This window comes from Ambystoma mexicanum, chromosome 7q (genome assembly GCF_040938575.1).
Source record: "Ambystoma mexicanum isolate Mex_15411 chromosome 7q, UKY_AmexF1_1, whole genome shotgun sequence".
NCBI classification, from domain to species: Eukaryota; Metazoa; Chordata; class Amphibia; order Caudata; family Ambystomatidae; genus Ambystoma; species Ambystoma mexicanum.
This window is the reverse complement of record NC_090941.1, coordinates 631703807-631725808: the sequence shown is the minus strand read 5'-3', so window position 1 is coordinate 631725808 and position 22002 is coordinate 631703807. Positions and strand designations below refer to the sequence as shown.

Genomic DNA, 22002 nt, shown 5'->3' with positions numbered 1-22002 from the left:
CCACTTTGACCCCTTTCTTGCATTTCTCAAGGCATTCTGGTAACAGTAGTTTCAACCATAGGGTAATCACCCATCGTTTCTCGAGTGAGCACCCACGTGGTGCCGGTCTCCTCTGTAGCTGGTTTTCCCCTCTTTCGTATAAACAGTTCTTTGTACTTTCTTCAATCGCATTAACAGTTCTTTATACTTTTCTTCAATTAGCCAATTGCAACTTTCGTTCAACACAGTTTGGTTTCTTTATGGCTTTCCCTTCGACTCACTGGCTGTGATGAACCACTTAGCTTTCCTCATCTCAGGAGTCAAAGCCGGTACCACGATGGCAAGAGTCTGCCCCCGGCTTGGTTATCAGCAGAGCAGGGCCCTGTGTACCGTTGACATCTGCTCCAACAGACGCTGGCTATTGTTCGCGGTCTTACGATTCCTTCCGTGAAGGTTTCACAGGCCTGGCTCGGAAAGGGCAAGATTGCTTCTCTCCTTGTCACGCTCTCAGTTCACACCGTCTTTCTCCTCGTCTTGAACTGCTGTGCGGAGTTAGCTCTCTCGTTGTGCAGTCTGCCTTGCTCGTATTGTGCTTTTTTGCTTCACCTTTTATTCCTTTTGGGAAGGGAAAGGGCTGTCGGGTGTGCGATTCTGGTGAAATGCCTGACTTTGCCTGACCCTTATGGTGGGACATGTGAGGCAAACGGCTCTGGTATTTGTCTGTCTTTTGTGATGTGTGAAAGTGTTTGTGTCGGAAAAGGTGGGGGGGGCAGAGTGTTTGAGTATCATATGGGGTAGGATGGGGAAAAGGTGTTATAAGATGGGGGATACTCCGTCTCACCCGTCGGTGTCCCTCTTACACTCCCCGAGGACCTCCATCCAGGTGATCCTCCCTCACTGGTCCACCCCCAGGAACTGGATCCAATAGCGATGGCAGTGTCCTGGCCACCTGAACGACAGATCTCTGGGGACTAGTCAGGAAGACACCTTCGGGTTTCTGCTCAATGGAGGTGACCACCCCTGCAAGTGGTCTCTGGCACCTTTCTGGCTACGAATTGCATAAAGAGGATCCAACGCTTCCCTGAGGACCTTGCACAGTGTCCACCCAGCAAACAAAAGTGAAGAACTAGATCAGGACACTGATTGCCGCTTCAATTTGTTCTTGGACCTGCTCAACCGCTTTGGAGGTGCTTTATGAGCCATTGCAAGAATCCGGGGTTGCATTTCACACTTGCCGCTTTTAGATCCACGTTTGAGTCGACCGCCACTGAAGAACTGCATTTCTTCATTGGATCTCTTCAGGTCAACCGGACCATCTCGAGTCGCAGACTAGACTATCACCTGCCTGTCCTTCCCCCGACTTAAGCCGATCGCCATTACAGGACTGTACCACATCGCTGAACTCTCTCAAGCCGAGTGGACTTTTTTGATACGCATGATCCATTGCAAATAACTGACTCGAAATGCTGAACCACCATCTCGACCCATTGTAAAACACCTAGAGGCCTGGCTCAATGCTGCTGGCTGGCTCAAGAGCAAAATGTATTTGGTTCTGTCCTCCTTGTCTGCCTTAAATAGCCCTAGCATCTAGTAATGTTTGACTAGGGATCTGTCACCTGACATAATAACCAGGCACTCATGTCTCCCAGGAGTGTCCACACCATGGAACATTTTATGGAAGAACTCTCCTCAGAAAGATAGCAGTAGGACCCCTGCTGATATGTGGGCATCTTGCCACCAGACCCCGTGTCAATACTAGTAGAACAAATACCTGTGCAGTGTTTCCCCTTTCACTACTGGCAAATACACCAGGATCTGTGCATCAGCCTCTAGATACTGTAATCAACCCAACACCACAAAACTCCCTACGCTACAATGCCCAGTTGGGGGAATAGGCAGATGTTCCAAATCGTTCTAACTTAAAGATGCTTGCCAGTTACATTTTGAAATGTCAGCGAGTTCCACCTAAGAGTTGCTTCTTCAGAGAAAGCCTGCAATATGTTTTATGTACATGCAGCTGTATAAGTAAGACATATGCCAACTGAAGCTGACAGTTCACATGGACATTTTCACAGTGGTAGCTAATGGACAGAGCTGAACGCTGGGCAGACACAGACCCCATTTAAAATTTTGAAAGCAACCAAACTCCCTGAAATTTGGCCGGACAGGCCCAGATTCTGAATTTGAGAGGGCGAGGGATTCATAACCAACCCAGGCCTCAGGGCTGCCTTTGCTGTTGAAGTTGCTTCTTCTGGGTATTTCTGCTGGACATAGATGGCATCACTGCAATGACGTGGGTCAGGCACTTTGTTCTTCCTGCACTGTCAGCTGGAAATTAATGCATGTAAACGTGCACTGTGTCATACCATCTTTCAAACTGATGTGCACCTGGTGGGAACTGAGAACAATGAGCCTGACAGGCCCAATAGACTTAATCAGGCCTTTTGCTAATGGGAAAGGTTACCTGCGATGTAGAGCTGGGTCTGTGGTACCCATAGTCTCCCTATTCAATCTCTCTGCTCCTCCATACAGCTGCAAGTTTGCTTTTCGGATAGGAAGGAGCCCAGGAACCCAAGGGGATGCCTCCTTTCTGGATCGACCCGTGAAGTACTTCTTGATTTACCTGCACTCAAGTTCATTCAAAAAGTCCTCAGAAGGCTCCAATGGAGCTGATCCTGCAGCATGTTCCGATTGTCTCATATGCACCAGGCACTGGTTGGTCCCGGACTCCCTGTCCAGCGCAATATGAAGATGCTGCAAATACGTTTGGAAAGGGGTCCCATGTTCTTGATGTACGCCTGACCATGCAGTCGCAGATGCCTATTTTTGCAGATCTAAGACCTCTTCATTAACTTTCCAGAAGCGGGTTCCGATCAGTGTTTTGAGCATTACTCCTGCTACTGCTGGACTCACATTCCTTAGGAATATATTTTCATAGGTCATGTTGGCAATCTTCCTTTTTTATGCTTCTTGGACATTTCATACATTAGTATTGGAAAGGCCTGAATGTGAATATGAAATGTAATTGCTTGCAAAAAGAATTCTGTAAACCCGGACTCTCTCCATTCACAATACCTCACCTTTTATCCTCCCGTCTCTGGCCCGATGGAGAGGTGATCACACTGGGCGACTTTAAGGCATGTAGCGGGTACCTGGGCAGTGGGGCATGATGCATGGCAGGGCAGGTTTCCCACAATGTTGCACTGTTTGCATGCGCTCTGAATGAAGCGCATTTACCAGAACAATAAGGCCTGTGCATATCAATAACTTTTTCTAACCAGCTAATCCACAACAGTCTGAATTAGCATAATGCACATTTTTTCAAGTGATGTATAATTTACAAACCTCTTTATCACAACCCAGCCTGTCATGGGAGAACTTTCCTTAAACTGTTTCCAAGATTCTTGAGATATATCTTGTTTCTTCTATGGTTGAACATGGTGTTTGATTTGACTATGAGGAAGGCTCTGCATAATGTGTCTTTTTTACTTTTAGATTCTCGAGGCAAAACTTTTTGTATATTCCAAGAAGGTAGCCGATCAGAAACCTGGCAGCATTCTGTATGGTACACATGGAGTCCTGCCGCCACTTTACAGTGTATCACTGTCTGTCCTGTCCAGTGAATTGGCACGAATGTATCCTGAGCTCACGCTGCCTCTTTTCTCAGGTAATATCCATCTTTAGTTTGCTCGATGCTTACCTTAAACCTGATCAGTGCACTGTAGGCTTGCTTCTCTAATTGTTCTATCTTTAACCGGCGTGGAGTCATACAAATGAAAATATTAACTCTAGCTTGCATGATATTATTATTAATTGGATATTTATTGAGCGTGAACCTAGCTTCGGGAAGCAACGCAGCGCTTTACAACCACAGAGGGAAGAACCTGGTGAAGGAAGCAGATAAACCAGAACCGGGAGCTAGCAGGGGAGGTGGAGGACCAGCAAGTTGGCAGCAAGGGATCTGCAAGCATGTATCTCGGTGAAAAAATAGTATTACGTTTCTCGTGTGAAGCCATTCTTACAAGGCACAAATGTACACTGACGATGTAGTCCACCACTGGTCTATGTGATAGGACACATTGATGACGTAAATACAGGGCTGTCAACGTTTTCTTCAAATTGGAGAATGTACATTGGATCAGAAAAAGAATGCTTTTAAACTGGCATCATTTGCATTTAATGAGCGAACTCAAAGCTCTCCAGAGGAGTATGAGATTGTAACTTATTGGCAGCCCTCGTTTCACAAGTGTCTTCAGTGGAATGTTCTTTATGCTCTTAAGCGATGATGCTTAGGGATGGCTGCAAGAGTGCCTGGTGCCATAGTTTTGAGTGAGATTTGATGAACACCAATGTACCTGCATTGGAAGTGAGACCTCTCTTTCACATAATGCAAGCCACACAACAGCCAGGTGCAGGAAGCTACTGTTTCCGAATACTGTGAAATGTAAATGTTGGCATATCCTCGCTATGTTTTCTGACCAAGGGATATGTTGATCATTTCTGTATAATGATGGATCTAAATGCCCTGCCGCGCTTCCAGTAATGCCACTGGACGTCCAACAGTTTACTGGCTTGTAATTATGAGCTTCCATTTTGCTGTGTATTTTGGGATGAATACAATATGAATTTGTAAGGGCAGGCCCCTAATCATCTTAACCCAAGCGGGCGCACCACATGTGGAACGAGTGCACGTTTGGTACGTAAAGCAAGTTTATTGTAAAATCGTCCGGGGAGCAGCTAGATGTCTCTATTGAGCCAAATTAACCGATGACTCACTGAACCACATAAATTGACACATTATATACAATGTTGCAACAGAGAAAACATTCCCATATAGTGAATTACAATCCACCACGACATGTGATTGGACAAAACCTCTTCAAAGACATTCCATCTTTCTCCAATTCCGACATTCTCATTGGTAGCGGTTATCTTAACTACCATCTCCAGCTCATGTGTAGAACACACTGCAGTTTAGGATTTGTCAGTGGTAAGACATGACATCAAACAGTTAAACATTTGTGTGCAAACATAATTCATTACTAGAAACTACTGGCCTGAGCCCTTTAAACTTAACCCTAAACATGGTTTGCATAGATACTTCATGCAATATGAAGAAGGCTGAGGTTTGCTTTGAACTAGGACTAGCTATGTCATCCTCCCCCGCTTACTGATGCCATTAAAACATTATCATTTATACGACTAGCATTCCAATCATGCATGGCCTCCAATTCCACTCTGAGAAAACCAATTGAGTACCGGACACCCTGGCCCATTTCACCCCACATTTATTGCTGGTCCAACAGATGGTCTGATCCGTCTGCAAGACTTCAATGCACTGAACAAGAATACATCTGTTCCCTGTGGAAACACTAAACTATAAACCTTGTCTAGTTCGATGGCTAATCATCTACTTGGTTACTCATTGATTCTCTTAAAACCCCCAAGCACGTAGAACTAGACTTTCCCAGCATTCTGAAATTCCCCGACAAACTGCTGGCTGAAGAGCCTGAGTGAATTCATAAAAACCCACTACATACAGATTTATACATGTTTTCTCCGTGAGTATGCATGTTTAATAACTACTATCTTTCCTTTACAGTGGGTTCTTCAGGACAGGCAGCCTTTCTTACCTAGACTGAACTTCCACTGCACCCACCAATAACATTTGACATTAAGGCTACATGTGAAAGGTTATGCAGTCTTTATATCGAATATTTTATAATGACATTTATTTTATAGAGAATGCATTAAGAGGTGGGGTAAAGGGTTAAATATTTTTGGGAAATGGTTTGGGTGGGTTTTTAGGGGTGGGAAACGGGAGTTGTATTCTCTATACAATTTTTCGTTATAAAATATTCGATCTATGTTCATTCTTTATAAAATATTTCGGTATAAAGACATGTAACTATGTGAAAGACTCAGTCCGTTCGTTGCACTATCACAGCAGCGTTATCAATCTTGTGAATTTATCAACTGGTTTAAGCAGATATCCAGGTACCTTCTGTGCATGTAGAATCTACCAAGTAAAATGGTGAATTGGATATCGCCCACTGCACTCTCCCACTACTCCTGCTCTTTCTTAGTCATTGCATTTGTTGTTTAGATTAGTTTCTACAACAGTTTCTCCTAACACCAATGCATTTATATGGAATAGTTGTGGCTATAGCCAAAATATATAGTATGTTCCCTTATGGGCCATATAGATCCAGGAGTGGGTGCTCTGATGGAACAACATTAAGGGGTCCACTAATTGCTTGCAGGAGAATATTCAAACTGAAGTTTCAAGCAAGGCAATGTGTTGTAATTCATAGTTACATGCTTGTAATGCATATGTATTTGCTCAATGCCTACCACTGCATGTGGTTATAACCATCTCTGTTCTTGTATAGGCGAGATGCCTATTGAATGCTCATAAGTGACCCTTCCTCAGATTTACAGCTGGCTGCTTCCAACTGCCATTATTAGCCCAATCTACAATTGATTCAGATGTAGACATGGCAGATCGCCTGATACAACAAAAGATATGCTTCTGATTATACTAGACTGCTGACAAAATGAGGAGATTAAATTTGCAAGGTAATGACATTTGCGGGAAATGCATTAAGGCGAGAGGACCTTACATGTACTCTTGGATTGTGTTACTGTGAGAAGAGTCTGGGAAGTGGTTCTTAAAGTACCGTCTGGCTGTGAAGTGGAGAGGGAAAAAGTATCTTTCTATTCAACAAGCTACCAGGGAAAATGGAATTGCTGAGGCACAAAAAACCTTTGATCAAAAAGGCAGAGATGGCTGGAAAGACCGGGATTCAGGGACTCTGGAGCACACATAAGGTGCCGAATAGAGGAATGGCTAACGGACATGACCAAGCTGGCCATTGAACAGTTGCGCCCAAAGAAATTTGTTTTCAGCAATTTGGTGGCTGAGGGGGACGGCTGTACAAAATTGTAAGACTAAAATTGCATGATTGAATGGTCACTCGGCATGGAATAATCTTTGTAAGGAATTGGGTCGAACCTGGGTAAGGGGTCTGAGGTTGAGTTCACACAAGTCTCAAGATATGAAAAACATCCTTCACATATCCATTTTAAAATTGCCCTTACTGTATCTAATTTTTGTTTATATTTAATTTCTAAATAATAAAAAAAAATGAAATATTAACATGGCATACACAGTGAGCACTTCTCTGGTGCTGGGGGCCTCTAATAGGTCACGTCCCCAAAGGTTGCTGGCTTTGGGCCGCTGTGCCCCACGATGCTGCCTGGCGCTCACTCACCTTTCTGGAGGTGGGGGTTAGCTTCGCACCACCCGATTGTACTCCATGCCACATCAACCTGACCACCCCGCCTCCCGGGCTGTACATCTTACCTTGCTGCCGAGGCACATACCATTAGTGCTGCGTTCCTTTTTCTGCCCTCTGTGGTCTGAGGAATCACAGCCATGTCCCAGTGACCTTTTGCTTGGCACCCTTCACCAGCCAGCCTTCTGCCCTATTGCAGGGTGAGATAACATGTTAGACAAAGGTAATGACCGTGTAAGTGAATGCATGGGTTAGTTAAAATTGATTTTTCTATCAGAATAAATTATCAGTTAATTGTCAAAACGATGCGCAAATTAATGGTTTAAAGAACGGGTGAGTGAGTTATTTTAGGTTTGGAGGAAATGATGATCGCTCTGCGGTTTCATTCACTCCCACTAATTAAGAAGAGTGCCTTTCAGTTTTAAACTCGTCAGAGAACTGAAAATCAATGATGCCCTGTAAATAAAAATGAGTGTCTAATTATTTCAGCTCAAAGTGTCCGGGCCTGTTGCTGATGTGTTTGCTTTCTTTAAGTGTGTCCTTTCTCTGTGTTCTTCAATTCCAGAGGTAAGTCAGAGATTCCCCACCACGCATCCCAACGGGCGCCAGGTCATGCTCACCTACCTGTTCCCCTGGCTGCATAACATCGAGCTTGTGGACAGCCGGCTGCTGCTTCCCGGCTCCAGCCCCAGCACTCCCGAGGACGAGGTGAAGGACAAGGAGGGTGATGGTGTGACGACGCATGGACTCAAAGGAAATGGCTGGGGCTCTCCAGATGCCACATCCCTTGTGCTGAACAACTTGATGTACATGACGGCTAAGGTGAGTAGTGGGAAGCAACAATAGATCTCAAAGGTTCATCATATTAAACTTCAAGGGAATGCAAGAAAGCACAATTGCACTTGCTTGCAGACATATCTGTGTGCCCAACTCACATTGGTTCCTCTTAATGCGCATCATGATTGTAACGTTAGCTGTCCTTCTTACATGTACGTTTAGGGTATTGTATTGCATTTGGCCAGTTATTTGCTTTGCATTTGTGATTTTATGTCAATAGGCCAATATTGAAGGTACAGTAAGTATTTTGTAAAACCTGGTAAAGATGTGAATGATGTACAATGAATGCAGGTCAGCAAGCCTTGTACTGATGCTGCTTTGTGCACGCCTTGGTTCACCAACAATACAGCTTTCATCCTTTGAACTAAGCTTTTACTGCATGTTTGATTGAAGATGGCATACTTTTAATTCAAGATGCCACTCCTTTGGTTGAGGAGCGCAGTAACCCCTTTTATAGCACAAACCCATTCATCAAGACAAAAGAGGAAAACTACAAAAAAAAGTGCTAACAAGATAACGACGAGTAAATTAGCCAGCAGCTTTTCACCTCCTACAGAAAAGATATGATATGGCATTTATAATACTAGGCCAGGTGAACTTGAGATCGCGCAAGTGCAGGGGAGGTGGGGGAGGGGAAAGGGGAGGGTGGAAGTGCAGTACATAGGACAAAAGTAGATAAATATAAACAATAAATAGGAACAATAAACAAGAAGTGCAGCCAGCTGGTGGCAGGTGCAAGGGTAAGTGCAGACATCAGGTGTCAAGTGCTGGTAGGGGGCTGTGGAGATACAGAAACAGCCCCAGAGTGCAAGGGTTGCCGGGAGGGCAGTGCAGGTATGCAACGGGCGGGGAGGGGACCTGGGCCCGTGAACAGAGGGTAGCCAGGTGACCAATGCAGTTTCAGTTTCAGCCAGGAGTTCAGCAGGGAAGAGGAGAAGAGAAAGCAGAGGGAAAGAGGAAGGTCTTGAGGTGCTTCCAGAACCAGAGATGGTTTTCCTCAATTTTCAGAGAGGCAGGGAGGCTGTTCCATAGGGAGGACCCAGCCTAAAAAAGAGATCTACCACTCATTGCTTGGAGAAGCAACTGACCCTGAGGGAGTTGGAGGCGGATGAGCGAAGAGCTCGAGATGGAAGATATTTAGGAAGATAGAGTTGAAGGTATTGAGGCTCCAGGCCCCAGAAGTCCTTGTGAACAATGCAGAGGGTTTTGAACTTAATCCTCACAGCCACTGTGAGCCAGTGCAGAGACTTCAGTCCTGGAGAGATACGATCCCTAGGCTTGAGGCCAAGGCCAAGTCTCGCAGTCCTGTTTTGGATGAGTTTCAGAGGGCGGAGAGCAGAGGCAGGAAGATTTAGAAAGAGGCTGTTGCAGTAGTCCAGCCTAGAGAGAACCAGAGCTCTGGAGACATGGAGCTTCTGGGGGAAGGAGAGGAAAGGAAGAATACCTCTGAGGAGGTGCAGCTGGTAGTGTGACTTCTTATAGATGTCCGAGATGTTAGGAGAGTGTGGAGTCAAAGATGAACCCAAGGGTTTTAGCCTCACAGGTGGGAGCAGGAAGAGGGCCAAGAGAGGCCGGCCAGAGGGAGACAGGAAAGGAGGGAGTGGGTGTGCTGATGAAGAGAATCTCAGTCTTACTGGCATTAAGGCAGAGATCATTGGCGGCACATAACTCCTGGACAGCAGACAGTCAGAGATGAGAGAAGAAGAGGTGGCTGAAGGGAGCCTGAAAATGAGCTGAGTCATCCACATAGCACTGAAACGTGGGGCAGAGAGCGGCAATGCGGTGGGCAAGAAGTGCCAGGTATAAGTAATGGCTGCCTCTTTAGCCCACAATAAATTTAGGACCTCACTTTCCAATATGTGGCATCCTACATGATCCAGCCAAAAATGGCTAACAACAAGCAGAGTTTGACTGCAAACCTCTCACCCGCCAGTCCCTGGTGTTTAAAAAAACGTTGTTTCAAGTTCCTTATTTCAATAGAAAGTTCACAGGAAGCCAGTATAGACTTAATGGAATTTTCAGTTAAAGACTGTTTTGCTCCCCTGTTAGCACCAGTAGGTATTTCTTGCCTCTTTCATAGCTATCACTGGAGAATCTCCAATGATATCCCTTTTGCTCGGTTCGTCTTTCTTATATCACACTGTACCAACGATAGCCCTCATTTCGGACACACACATCTTTCTGAAATCAGACCACAGACTTTTGGAAAGGTGCGTTGTCACGGGCCAAAGCCCCCAAGCTGACCAGCAATGATATAATGTCCCAGTATTTTTGTACTGACCTTTTTTTTTTTTTTGTAGTATGGAGATGAGGTCCCAGGACCAGAGGTGGAGAATGCGTGGAATGCCTTGGCGAACAACGAGAAGTGGAGCAACAACCTCAGAATAACACTACAGTTTCTATTTAGCCTCTGTGGGGTGAGCAGCGATACACTGCTTTTGCCTTATGTAAGTACAACCACATCTTAAAAAGTGAAGTGCAACTGTTAAAATGGCTTGGCTCCTGTTTTGGATGATAAAATAAATGCAAAAAACATTGAAATAGATCCAGAAATTTGATCTACTTGATGTCATTGCTTTCTGTAATGTTAAAGTGACTGACTGGAAGTTTGCTCATCCAACAGGGGCAACGCGCCTGTGGCTGCATCTGGAGAATGTTTGTGTATTATGTATAAACACAGCTGAGGCTGGTGGAAGACTCTTGCACTGGGAACAAAACTGAATAGGCATGTGCCTCTCCCCATCCACAATAAGTAAAAGGTCGCTATACTTCAATGTTCCACAGGTCGTCTTGTGAACTAGAATGGACTCTTCCATGGCTGGTCATTTTCATATATTTACAGAACATAGTTTAATGAGCGAGAACATCAGTTGTGTGCCTGTGATTATTAGTAAAACACTGCAGCTGCTTCTTGAACAACGTAAGAAATGGAGGTGGTCTAGGTCACCACTAGCAGGGGACACTAAGTAGCCTCTACAAGAAGAAATGGTTGCACCTATGCTGCGTGTGTTGTGGTATTAGCAGAATTTTCCTTTGTCTGGACTGATGTAAATACTTGCATATGCCCTGTTTGGGAATGTCAGTCAACATCTGACAGTCCTAATTGGACAGAATAGGTGACAATCATGAGGGAAAGATGATTTTGGAGTATGGCTGAGGAGTGCTTTAGCTTTAGTCAGAGCTAAAGCAGTGTAAAATAGACCGAGAAGGGATTGGATGTCCCAAAGGTAATCGTGTGATTAGACTCCTTTACTGTTCATCATTGTTTCATTTATTTACAAGATACCTTGCATGCCAGAGACCAACCTCTACCTCAGAGGGCGTCTTACTGTCCTCCTGGGGGTGTGCCAGGTTGTATGGCAGCAACCAGTGCTGTAACTGAAGCAAGGCTCTGGAGAAAGATGGATCTCCTTAGTGCAATAGAAACTACTAGCCTTGAGCACCGAAATGCCTTACTATTGGATAGCAATATTGTGGTGGCTCTACTTTCTGGCTGAATCTATGTATCAATGTGTGTGTGATAAATATTAGATGCTATCAATATCTTCCCTACGCAATTGTACAATTAAACCATCAAGTGTGTGCACTTGTAATGTATGTCTTTTATACTTCTAAACAGAAACATATTAATAATTCTGTCACTCTCTTGTTTAGAATGCATGCATATTCTCTTGTAGAGGTAGTATAGGAGCATTAAAACATAGAATATTAAAGCGATATGCAGTTCCTAATGTAATAAGGTAGTGGAGTAGATACCCAGCATCTTACTTATCTAAAATGTTAAAATTACCAACAACCCAGTAAAACCTAAAATCGCACTCCCAATTGTGATGCTGTGGATTGGCAAATCAGGGGGCAGGTGAGATTATACAGACCAACCTCTGGATAGCCCATTAGGTGGAAAGTGTTTTAAGACTCTCAACATGTCTGCTGTTTCTATAGGCAGTTAACTAAGTACCTAAAAGCTATCTACAGCCATCGATCAAAAATACATTTCAGAATAATTGGTCAAAAAAACTGCTTATTTCAGCCCCCAAAATATTGGAACAGTCAAAGTAGAATTGTGAAAAATAAATTGGCAAAGTGCCAGTTTTTAGCCCCATGAGTAATTTACTGTTTAAAGGTGAAGGCATCTGAAAGTTGTTTGCAGCTTTGTAATTCTGCACTGCCTCCTAATTATTGAAGCATAAAAAACAGAATTTGTGACAAAGAATCTCTGCAAGATCCTGTTGATGGTCCTAATTATTGCCAAATGATGTATACAAAATATAGGAATAGAACATGTTCCCCTAATGCTAAAATGTGGTTTAAACACTTAATATGGTGTTGCAATATGGAAACCACATACTGCACCATGATTGGGTCGCATCACTGCCCTAAGGACATATGGGAACCCTTCAAATCATATCTTTCCTCCATTCAGGATGCTGATCTCGATCCCTAAACCCCACTGGCTCATGGACTGAATGTAAAAGGACTTTTTCTTTTTGTTGGCGTTTATTCCTCAAGATAATTTACGATATGCCCTTGAAGTGGAAGTGGGTATTCTCCCCTCCCCCTCCCTTTGTAGGAAGTTGCCAAGTGCCAAGACTTCTGGGAATGACTGATTTGAGATTGTTGCTGTTAAGATTAATGTGCAGGTTGTGGAGTATACCGATTTTATCAGAATGAAGAACTGCTGTGATCTGTTATATAAAGTTGGGGCGAGGGGACCAGAATTTAGAGTAATTAGTAAAGTGCCAATTTTAGGCCCAAAGACTAGAACTGCTGCCTTGGCCTAATTGTCAAATTTTCCGCTAGCCTCCTTACCCAGGCAGGTTCAGATCTTGTGGGTCAGCATTATTCTCTGGGCGCTTGTCCCTCAGAGTTCACAGTGTCACAGCGGCTGGTGGCATTTCTGGAACACCACTCTACTTTCTCAAACAGTTGGCTTTCAAAGGCTAAGCCCCACACTTGTTTGCTTTTTAGCCAATCCCATCCTAATAGATAATGATGCCATTGATGTTATCAGCAGAAACAGTAGGCCAGAACATTTTGTTTACATTTGACCTGAAGTCAGTTTTGTAGTTATCTGTCACTTACAGAAGGACTGGTGTGTTTGAACAAGCTGTGCCTTGGCAAAATGATAAGACATTAGTGCTTCATCCATAACTTTTTCTGCTATTTCGTGTGCAGTTAAATGTTTTCTTCTTCATTTGCATATTGTGCTTGGTGCTGCCACTAACTCTTGAACTAATGCAAGGTATCCAGACAAGAGAATGCCCAGCCATCCATATGGGTCTTTGTACATAGCTTCTTGTCGAAGGCCTCCTTGTTGCCCCAATACAAATACATGCTACAGTGAAATAAAGATGTGTTGCTAGCCTAACCATGTTGATATTTGTACACACAGGTGGCATGATAGTTCTCAATAATGTTGTTCTTTCTCATAGATAAAAAAGGTTGCAATATATTTGTGCCGGAACAACACCATCCAGACCATGGAAGAACTCTTGTTTGAGTTGCAGCAGACAGATCCTGTAAATCCTATTGTTCAGCACTGTGATAACCCACCTTTCTACCGCTTCGCCTCCAGCAACAAGGGATCTGCTGCTGCATCGGGTATGCCATTAAATTAACTTAGTACCTTCAATTTATGTGATGCTAAAATGTTTTCTATAGTGCTGCAGTAGAATCTCTTACAGGGCCAAGCAGCAGTAAAGCTAATTGATTAAAAACTTATGAGAGCCTTCCAATTTAGGGCTCAGCAATCGACACAGTTTACTATTTGCATGCTTGTCTCGGAACTCTCTAGGTATTAGACTTGTTTTGTTTCAATTTATTTTTATTTAGCTAAATAACCAAAAATGCTTTCAGTTTGTGACTGCATGTATCCCGGTTCAGCGGAGTGCACAGTCGGCATGACTTATGCATACAATTCTCAAATTGGTTTTTGATACCTCTCAATTCTCCACTCCCTTCCATTTTGAACAGTCATTGAGTTTCTACCTTAACACATTTTAACCAATGCCTTTTGTAAGAAAATGTTTGCATTTGTATTATTATACATTACTGAAATACCCACTGTACGCTCAGAGGGCACGTTCTCTATATCTCAGAGTAGGAGATGTGCAATCCTTGTCAACCAACTGAGATGCTAAAGTTGACATTATGAATAAACCTTTCTAATTGTAAGATGCTGCATCCCACAATGAAATATACCTGGTCTATCTGCATGGGTTAATGAAACCCATATAAAAGTGTATGAAAAGGGGGAAAGATATATATCTCCCACCAGCTCCACTGAAATCTCTATTATTTGGCTAATACAGTATAACTGCAACCACCTCCAGAGGTAGAGGTCCTCCTACGCATGTGGTAAACTCTTTGCAGTGTATTTAACAGCCTGCCAGTTATATACCTTGAGTGCAAAAGTCAGACAGAATTCAGTACACATATTTTGGCACTCCCTGACTGCTTAACATGTCAGTTTAAGGATTATTACATTATGGATTGAGAATGTAATGTTTAATGAACCCATCCATGTCTTGCCACTTGTTCGTCTCGAGATTCTTTGGCTATGAAACAACCATTCTTAACATCACACACTGTCTGAGCTCCCGTCCCAACCAAAACACTTGGTAGGATGCGTTGGAGACCAATATTGGAGACCAATATGAAACACTGAGGCCTGCACTTCAAAACAGCAGAAAAGCTATTCTTATACCGACATTCGCTTAGTCTGCATATTTGTTTTCCAGCGTCATTGGAAAATCGATGATGCTGTATAAGCAAAGCTTTTACTGCAGTCTTCGTGCTTCCATTTGTATTTTTAGTCAACTTATTATCCAAAGGAAAAAATGTATTTGTGCATAAACAATTAGCATGTAAATCTCTGCAGGGATCCCACAAAGAGTGTTCGTTGAAGGGCCCATGGAGATTAGTTGATTTTAGGGAAGATGCCCAAGCATGGAATAGTTATGTTGTGTATTATCAACCAGTTAAAAGTGTTCGTAGTCACTCCTGACTGTGCACCTTCCACAGAGCAGGCTATTTAAGCTGTGTGTTCCTCCTGCATGGAGCAGCTCTCATATTTTAGTTACTTTAGAAGGACATGGTATTTTACCCTAATTTTTTAAGTATACTCCAGACGTAGACCCCTTGCTCTCTGTGCCTAGAGACATGCATCTTCATCTCACTGATGATGCCCAACAAGGCAGATATACGGGTCCGGGATTGCTGTTTGTACTCTTGTTCAGAGGAGAACTGAACATCTTTTTGGTGCAGGACTGTCCTTTTGATTGGGACCAGGCTGATCTACAAATGGATCGTTTTCCCTTCGATAAGGCACAGTGATCTAAAACATGATTGCAGACACTCCTGAAGAACAGGCTATTTAAGCGTATCTTATATGTGTACCACTAAATTAAGGGCTGGCTTGTCCACCCCCTCCTTCTCGACTCCCCCACCTCCTCCTTGGCTCCTCTCACCACCACTACCTCCTCCTTCTCGGCGCCTCTCACCTCCTCCTCCTCCTCCTTGGCGCCTCTCACAACCTCCTCCTCCTTGGCGCCTCTCACCACCTCCTCCTCCTCCTCCTTGGCTCCTCTCACCACCTCCTCCTCCTCCTCCTCGGCTCCTGTCACCACCACCTCCTCCTCCTCCTTGGCTCTTGTCACCACCACCACATCCTCCTCCTCCTTGGCTCCTGTAACCACCTGTAAGGTTTTGTGCTCACCTGAGAATTCCTGCATGTCGAGGTTGATGGAGAGGGTGTCCTCCGATGGGTTCTGTTGGTCTTTGTATCCCGGAGATAAGGGGCGAGCTTCTCCTGAAGCCAGTCTGAAAACAGGCAGAATAACCCCATAGCTGTTGCCTGATTAGAGAGCAGGAAAAACCCTTAACAAAGGGAAAAAAACGGTATGTGTTCTATTTGAATGCTCCAATACAGTGAAGAACGCGGGAAAACAATGTGTAATCAATCTGTATGCTGTAGAATTTTATCCATATTCGGGCACTTAGAGGCCAGTGGTTCCAGTAAGTGTATTAGCAGCAAAGGAGTAATTAGGCAAACGATTTAGAAGTAGCAAAGGTTTCGGTATTAATATTAGCAAACACTGAATGTATGTAGAGGCAGCAAGTAGCAACAGCCAGGAATGAAGAAAAGCAAGTGGCAAGAAGGAAAGCACTGCTACACACGGAACGTGGTAAGGAAACCGGCAAAAGCTGAGCGAGTAAATAGGAAGCAAAGGGAGCGCTGATCTAGGCAATCACATACCTAGTGTTGAGACGCAATGTGTTTGTCTCCACCGCCGATCGATGTATGTGGTACCCGGAAGTGAGGAGGCATCCAAGATGGCCACTTAAATAAACTAGGCCGGCAACAATAGGTTGAATGTGCCGCAAATGGAACCATGTTTGAAGCCACAGTGTAACGTAGCAAACAATGAGACATGTGCCAGGAAGACCATAGTAACCAAGGTCTCTGGCACAGAACAGTATGCCCCCTTTGAAAGCCAGTACCTCCAGGTTTACCAAGGTGTATTCTATGAAAGCGACACAGTAGTCTTGGAGCATGAATATTACATTGAGGTTCCCAGGATGTTTCACTGGGTGGATAGCCTTTCCATTCGACCAAGTAATGAAGACATCCACAGTGGTATTTGAAATCACAAATACGAGACACCCCATATTTCATTTGTTGTTCTGTTGATAACACTGGAGGCGTAGTAGGCACTTGTCTTGTAGATGAAGATAAAAAAGGCTTAAGAAGAGAAATGTGGAATACCGGATGTATTCATGTCCAAGAAGGAGGCAGTAATAGGCAAAAGGCTGCAGGATTTATGGTTTGTTGAATGGTGAAAGGTCCAAAATATCTAGGCAAAGGTTTGGCAGGCATAAGGTGACTTATTTTAGACGGGAGAGAGAACTGTAGGAAGGTGCAGAGAACTTGTAGTATATCAAGGGTTCAACAGAACCACTTAAACCAGAAGTATTATTTTAAAAATATAATGGTGTACTATGAATAGAGTTAGGCCAAGTTACGTCTTGGGGTAAGTACTTTGTCACTGTGATAAACACATTATAAAAACACAGCACAATGCTTGAAGGTACGCAGACCAAAGCATGCTCCTGCTTCAGAATAACTAACAGTAATTCTAGGGAAGTCAGACCATATCATACACATTTAGAATAGGCCACACCTATTAATGGGGAGTAAAACCATAAGTTACTTTCAGATGGTGGCGCAGCTATGGTGTGTTTCACAGACTTTGCATAGAAACCAAGGAGGGGGGGGGGGATTGGTCCTTCCTAGAACCACCACACCAAAGCGACACCATACCAACAGGTGGTACATTGGGGTCGCCGGCATAAGAAGTTGTACCCAGAACAAACCCACAAAATAAATGACGGTACTTTCAGATTACCTTACAGTAAATCAATGGTAGTAGACCCTATCAGTCATGCAGCGACGCTCCGTTAAGGAATCACTTAGTAAACCAACCCCGTTATCAGGATACCTTTCTGACTAGTGGAACACAGATTCAAGGAACAGTAAAAACCTATAACTAGTTATACCAGGTGAGTAAGACATTTTGGTGTAATATACAATTAGTTGCTTTTCACATCAGTGGAACACAGACTAAGGTAAGCAATAACTTTGTACACTAATTTCGGATTGCACCAGGCAGACCAAGGTCAGCTACACTTAAAGGACACTTTTTAAGAATGGCACACAGCTATTCTAGGCAGGTGAAACGTAAGGGTGTAATATACTGTTAAAGTTGCTTTTCAGTTCAATGGAACACAGACTGAGGTAAGCAATAACTCTCTAACTTAGTTTAGGATGGCACAAGACAGACCAAGGTAAGTACAACCTACAATACACTTATTAAAAATTGCACACAGCTATTCAAGCTAAGTAAAACCCAAGGTAGACTTATTCTAGACAGGGTATACAGCAAGTCCGGGGAAGCAAGACGCAGTTAGTAAACTTATACACTAATGTTCTGAAAGAAATCGTAAGTGAAGCCAACAGCATTACTTTTGGGAAAGCGGCAATAACCAATTCCAAATGAGTAAAATAACCTTGCATATCATTTTCAGAATGGCAGACACATTTGAGGTATGTAAGAACTTTTGTAACTGCTCACTCTCAGAGGGGCAGTTACCAACCAACTCTTTCACAAGTAACTTTTAAAAATGTGTTATACTTTTCAAGGCAGAATCCTTTTCTTATGCAGTCCTTCCCTTGTCTATTGCACGAGTTCTGTCGGAGGCAGAAGAGGGACCCTAGTGGTCTGGGAGCCAACTGTAAGCAGGGTGAGATAGGGTTCAATTGCAGAAAAAGTCAAGAGTTTCTTCGTGGGTGGATGAGGCTCTCTTTGGCACCCTTTTCAGAGGCAAGGAGAAGACTGAATATCGCTTGTCAGATTCTCGTTTCTAATCTGGTCCAGCACTCTGGTGAGGACACTCCAAGGGCTCAAATCGTGTCTCTGTAGATCCAGCATGGTGCCACCAAAGTTTCAGCTCGATTCAGAAGACTGCACACCGCCCGATGGCTCGAGGTCCCAGGGTATTGGAGTATTGCAGCCCGCAAGGTTGCAGCACTACGTGGGATGGCTCAAAATGCAGGTGGTCTTAAGTTTGGTGGATATCACCAGGCTCTAGGTCGTCATGGGAAGTAAAGGTAACGGCAAGCTCCAGTTACACAGCAGGCTCTTTGGTTGCTGGATATCGCTACAGCCGTATTTTCTTCATCTTCCTCTACGGTTTCGGTTTCAGCTCCAGCGGTTGACTACTTATTCAGCTTTCAGGATCTGACTTTTTTGCGTGCAACATTCAAACCTGGGGGTTGGAGCTGGATTCTTGCAGTCAAGCTGGAAGACAAAGGGGTACAGAGTTTTGGACTCCACCCTCTCTTCCTTCCTTCACAGACAATCTGGAGCCTGGGCGAACTTGACCAAGGTCTACCGTCGAAGATAAAACAAATGCAAAGGACTTTCCCGCCCTGGAGAGCAGGGGAAGAACCAAGAAGGGACAAGAAGCACAAAAATGGTGAGGCTGTTTTGGTAAAATCGGCACCCCGGGTGCATTTACCACAGCTGTGGAAACACCCCGCCGAAAAGGTGCACTGAATTTGTAAAAAGGTTCACTGTCCCCAGCCATTGAAGGTAAGCTTGTCCCTGTAAAAGAATTGTTACAATGTATCCCCTTTCTCACTAGCGCTGTATCTCCCCAGCACTCCACATAAGGTGGGGTGTGCTGGTTTTCGCCTAACAAAATGTAGAATGGATAGAAAAATCTTTTATACCCTTGGAAACTGTAGTTCTCACAGAGTTAGCCAGAGAAAGTTAAAGGGGAGCCGAAAGGACAATCCTGTAACAATAAAAAGGTATATGCCAAAAAGGTGTCCAAAGGAATAAAATTAAAAGTACAATATGGAGAGTCTTAAAAATGACACTCATAAAAAGAGTAAAAGACTCTGTGAGAGTGGTAAAAGGTTCACACTCACTGAGGTATAGAGAAAAATTATCCACCAGTCCAGCAAAAAGTTCATGATGTTCTCACAGGTGAGAGGGAGATTTAGCCCTAAAGTTAAAATCTTACCTAACCGAGAGCAATTTGGACAGAGGAGTGAAATGTGCAATCCTGGAGAAACAGGTTGATGGTGACAATTATCATAGTAGATCCTTTAGAAGGAGGAAGTTCGGGGTATGGCCTGGCACGCTAGCAATCAAGATGGCCGCCTGAATGCCTCCTACCTTGACGGAGAGAATAATGCCCAGGAAAAGCTGTGATCACGTTCGCTGAGCCTTCACATAGTGGGCATTGATGTTGGAATGCTCGGAGACCCACCGGACCCACCCGTCCTGCTTTGAGCCCGGTGTTCACATCTGATCGGGCTCCTGCCAATGGGGCCTTCGAGGCTGCCTCTGTGCAGGGTGGGTGTGTGTGTGTGTGTTAAGTCCACATGGCCCTCTCAACCAGTGTCATGCGGCTTGCTGTGTGGGAGCGATCTGCTTCCATAGGCGTTTGAGATCCCTCCCCCGATTGCTGCCTCATCGTTATCCCGATGCGGGATCCCTGCTGCAGGATCCGTACTGCTTGGCTCACCTTTATCTTCTGCGGCTTAAAGAGCCGCGGCCTGGGCCCGAGTGGGCCACATTAGAGTTGCAGCCCTGAAGCGGGCTGTAGCTCCATCTTCTCTCCCTGGCTGGGACACAATTACTGCTGCAAAAATGGCATGGTTTGTGCTTGCCACGCTGAGGAGCAGCTGCAGCGAATGAGAGAGGACGCAATCATCCCCCCTCCACTTCTCCATGATGGATGCTACAGCTAGATCCAGGTGAGGGGAGGCCCTACATCTGAGCTCTGATGGTGCTTCGCTGCGGCACTTGACCCGAGGGACTCGGCACCTGCCCCTTTTCTCCTGGGCTGGGGGATTCATACGGGTGAGCTGCTGGGCCTCATTTGGTGCTCTTTAAGGCCCTGACCTCTGCTGAAAGGGGGCATTGCATTGACTCTTGGTGCTGGAAGATCTTGTGCTTTCCCATTACTCTGAGTTTGATTGCTCTGGGGAATACACTTCATACTATATACTTTCCTTGGATCTCCTCTTTGCCAGCTTCCCCAATTTCACTCTGCTGCTGCTTTTCTTTGAGGCCCCGAGACTGTCCTTCGTAACCTTTGTGGAGTGCTTCGGAGTGCAGCTGTGACACATTACTCACCTTGGGTAGCCCACATGATCGTCCACTGCTGCCTTCCTTTGAACTATGACACTTGTTTTACTGCTGCTCTATAGTGGCATATAACCTACCAGAGTTCAGCTTTTGGCTGTGGTTAGCCATTGGCACCGACACATACGCCCCGGCTCCCATTTTGAAGTGACAGCCTGCCTGCATTAAAGCCATTCCCTGTAGGACTAAATCATTAACCCAGATCTCATGGCTAAGTCGGAGGAAACCTTTTGAAATCAGCAGACATAGCATCCCTTCTTCAGATCCAAGACTGTGGCAAAAAGGAGATCTCGGCAGTAGCTCAGATCCACGGCGAGGGCACCTCAAATTCAGCTTCGCAGCTGGCCACAAAGGGAGACCTTCTACAATGGAATACCGGGATCCGCAACGACATTCAGCGCAGCCCCACGGAGATGGCAGTGAAAATAGCTACAATTGATAAACACTTAGACAAAGCTGAACGAAGGGTGGATGAAGTGGAAACCAACTTGTGTGAGCAATCCTATGAGACAAGCGAGTGTACCCAACGCATAGAAGCCGTCAAGGGCATGGTCTCCTTCCTTGGAGGCAAATACAAGGATGCGGAGAACCGCTCTTGTTGAAATAACATTCGAGTCAGGGAGGGGGTCCCAACAGACATGTCGGATAGTGACCTTGAAGAAAATGACATCTCAAACCTTTTCCTCCATATCTTGACACTCTCCTGAACCTATTGAGTGGATCATACTCATTGTGTCTGTTTGCTGGGTCCAGAGCGACAGAATTACATCCTGGGCGTATTTACCAGAGTACACTTCTACAAAATGAAGGAAAGGATCCTAGCCAAGTTCCGGCAGCTGGAAGAGATTCACTGTCGAGGTTCAACCCTCTCCTTAGACCTGGTGGGAGTGAATCTATTTAAACGCAAATCACTTAACCCGCTGGCGGAATGGCCTCGCGAAATGAATATTCGCTACAGGTTGTGTTTCCCAACGAATTTCCATTTTTCCTACCAAAACAGAACAGGTCCTGGTCGATCTCTACCATGAAGGAAGTGGAACCACTCTTGTCCCTGGACTCGGGAGACTCATCGGCTGTTGCGGACCCACCCGCCCCAGACTCTGCATCCTCCGGTTCACCAGGTTCCAGGTTGGGAGAGGTTGAAGACGGATTTGAACCCACTAAGCTGA

The 22002-nt window shown here is 44.6% G+C and overlaps 1 protein-coding gene across 7 annotated transcripts in view; it reads left to right on the top strand.

The window, feature by feature from the left end:
- Nucleotides 1-22002, top strand: part of FRY (FRY microtubule binding protein) — a 1191674-nt gene that overhangs the window by 799260 nt on the left and 370412 nt on the right. For all 7 annotated transcript variants that reach the window (XM_069639765.1, XM_069639761.1, XM_069639760.1 and 4 more), the window contains exons 31-34: nucleotides 3475-3646; nucleotides 7843-8099; nucleotides 10415-10561; nucleotides 13547-13715. In XM_069639765.1, the coding sequence (XP_069495866.1) occupies nucleotides 3475-3646; nucleotides 7843-8099; nucleotides 10415-10561; nucleotides 13547-13715 (745 nt within the window). The remainder of the gene's footprint in view (nucleotides 1-3474; nucleotides 3647-7842; nucleotides 8100-10414; nucleotides 10562-13546; nucleotides 13716-22002) is intronic.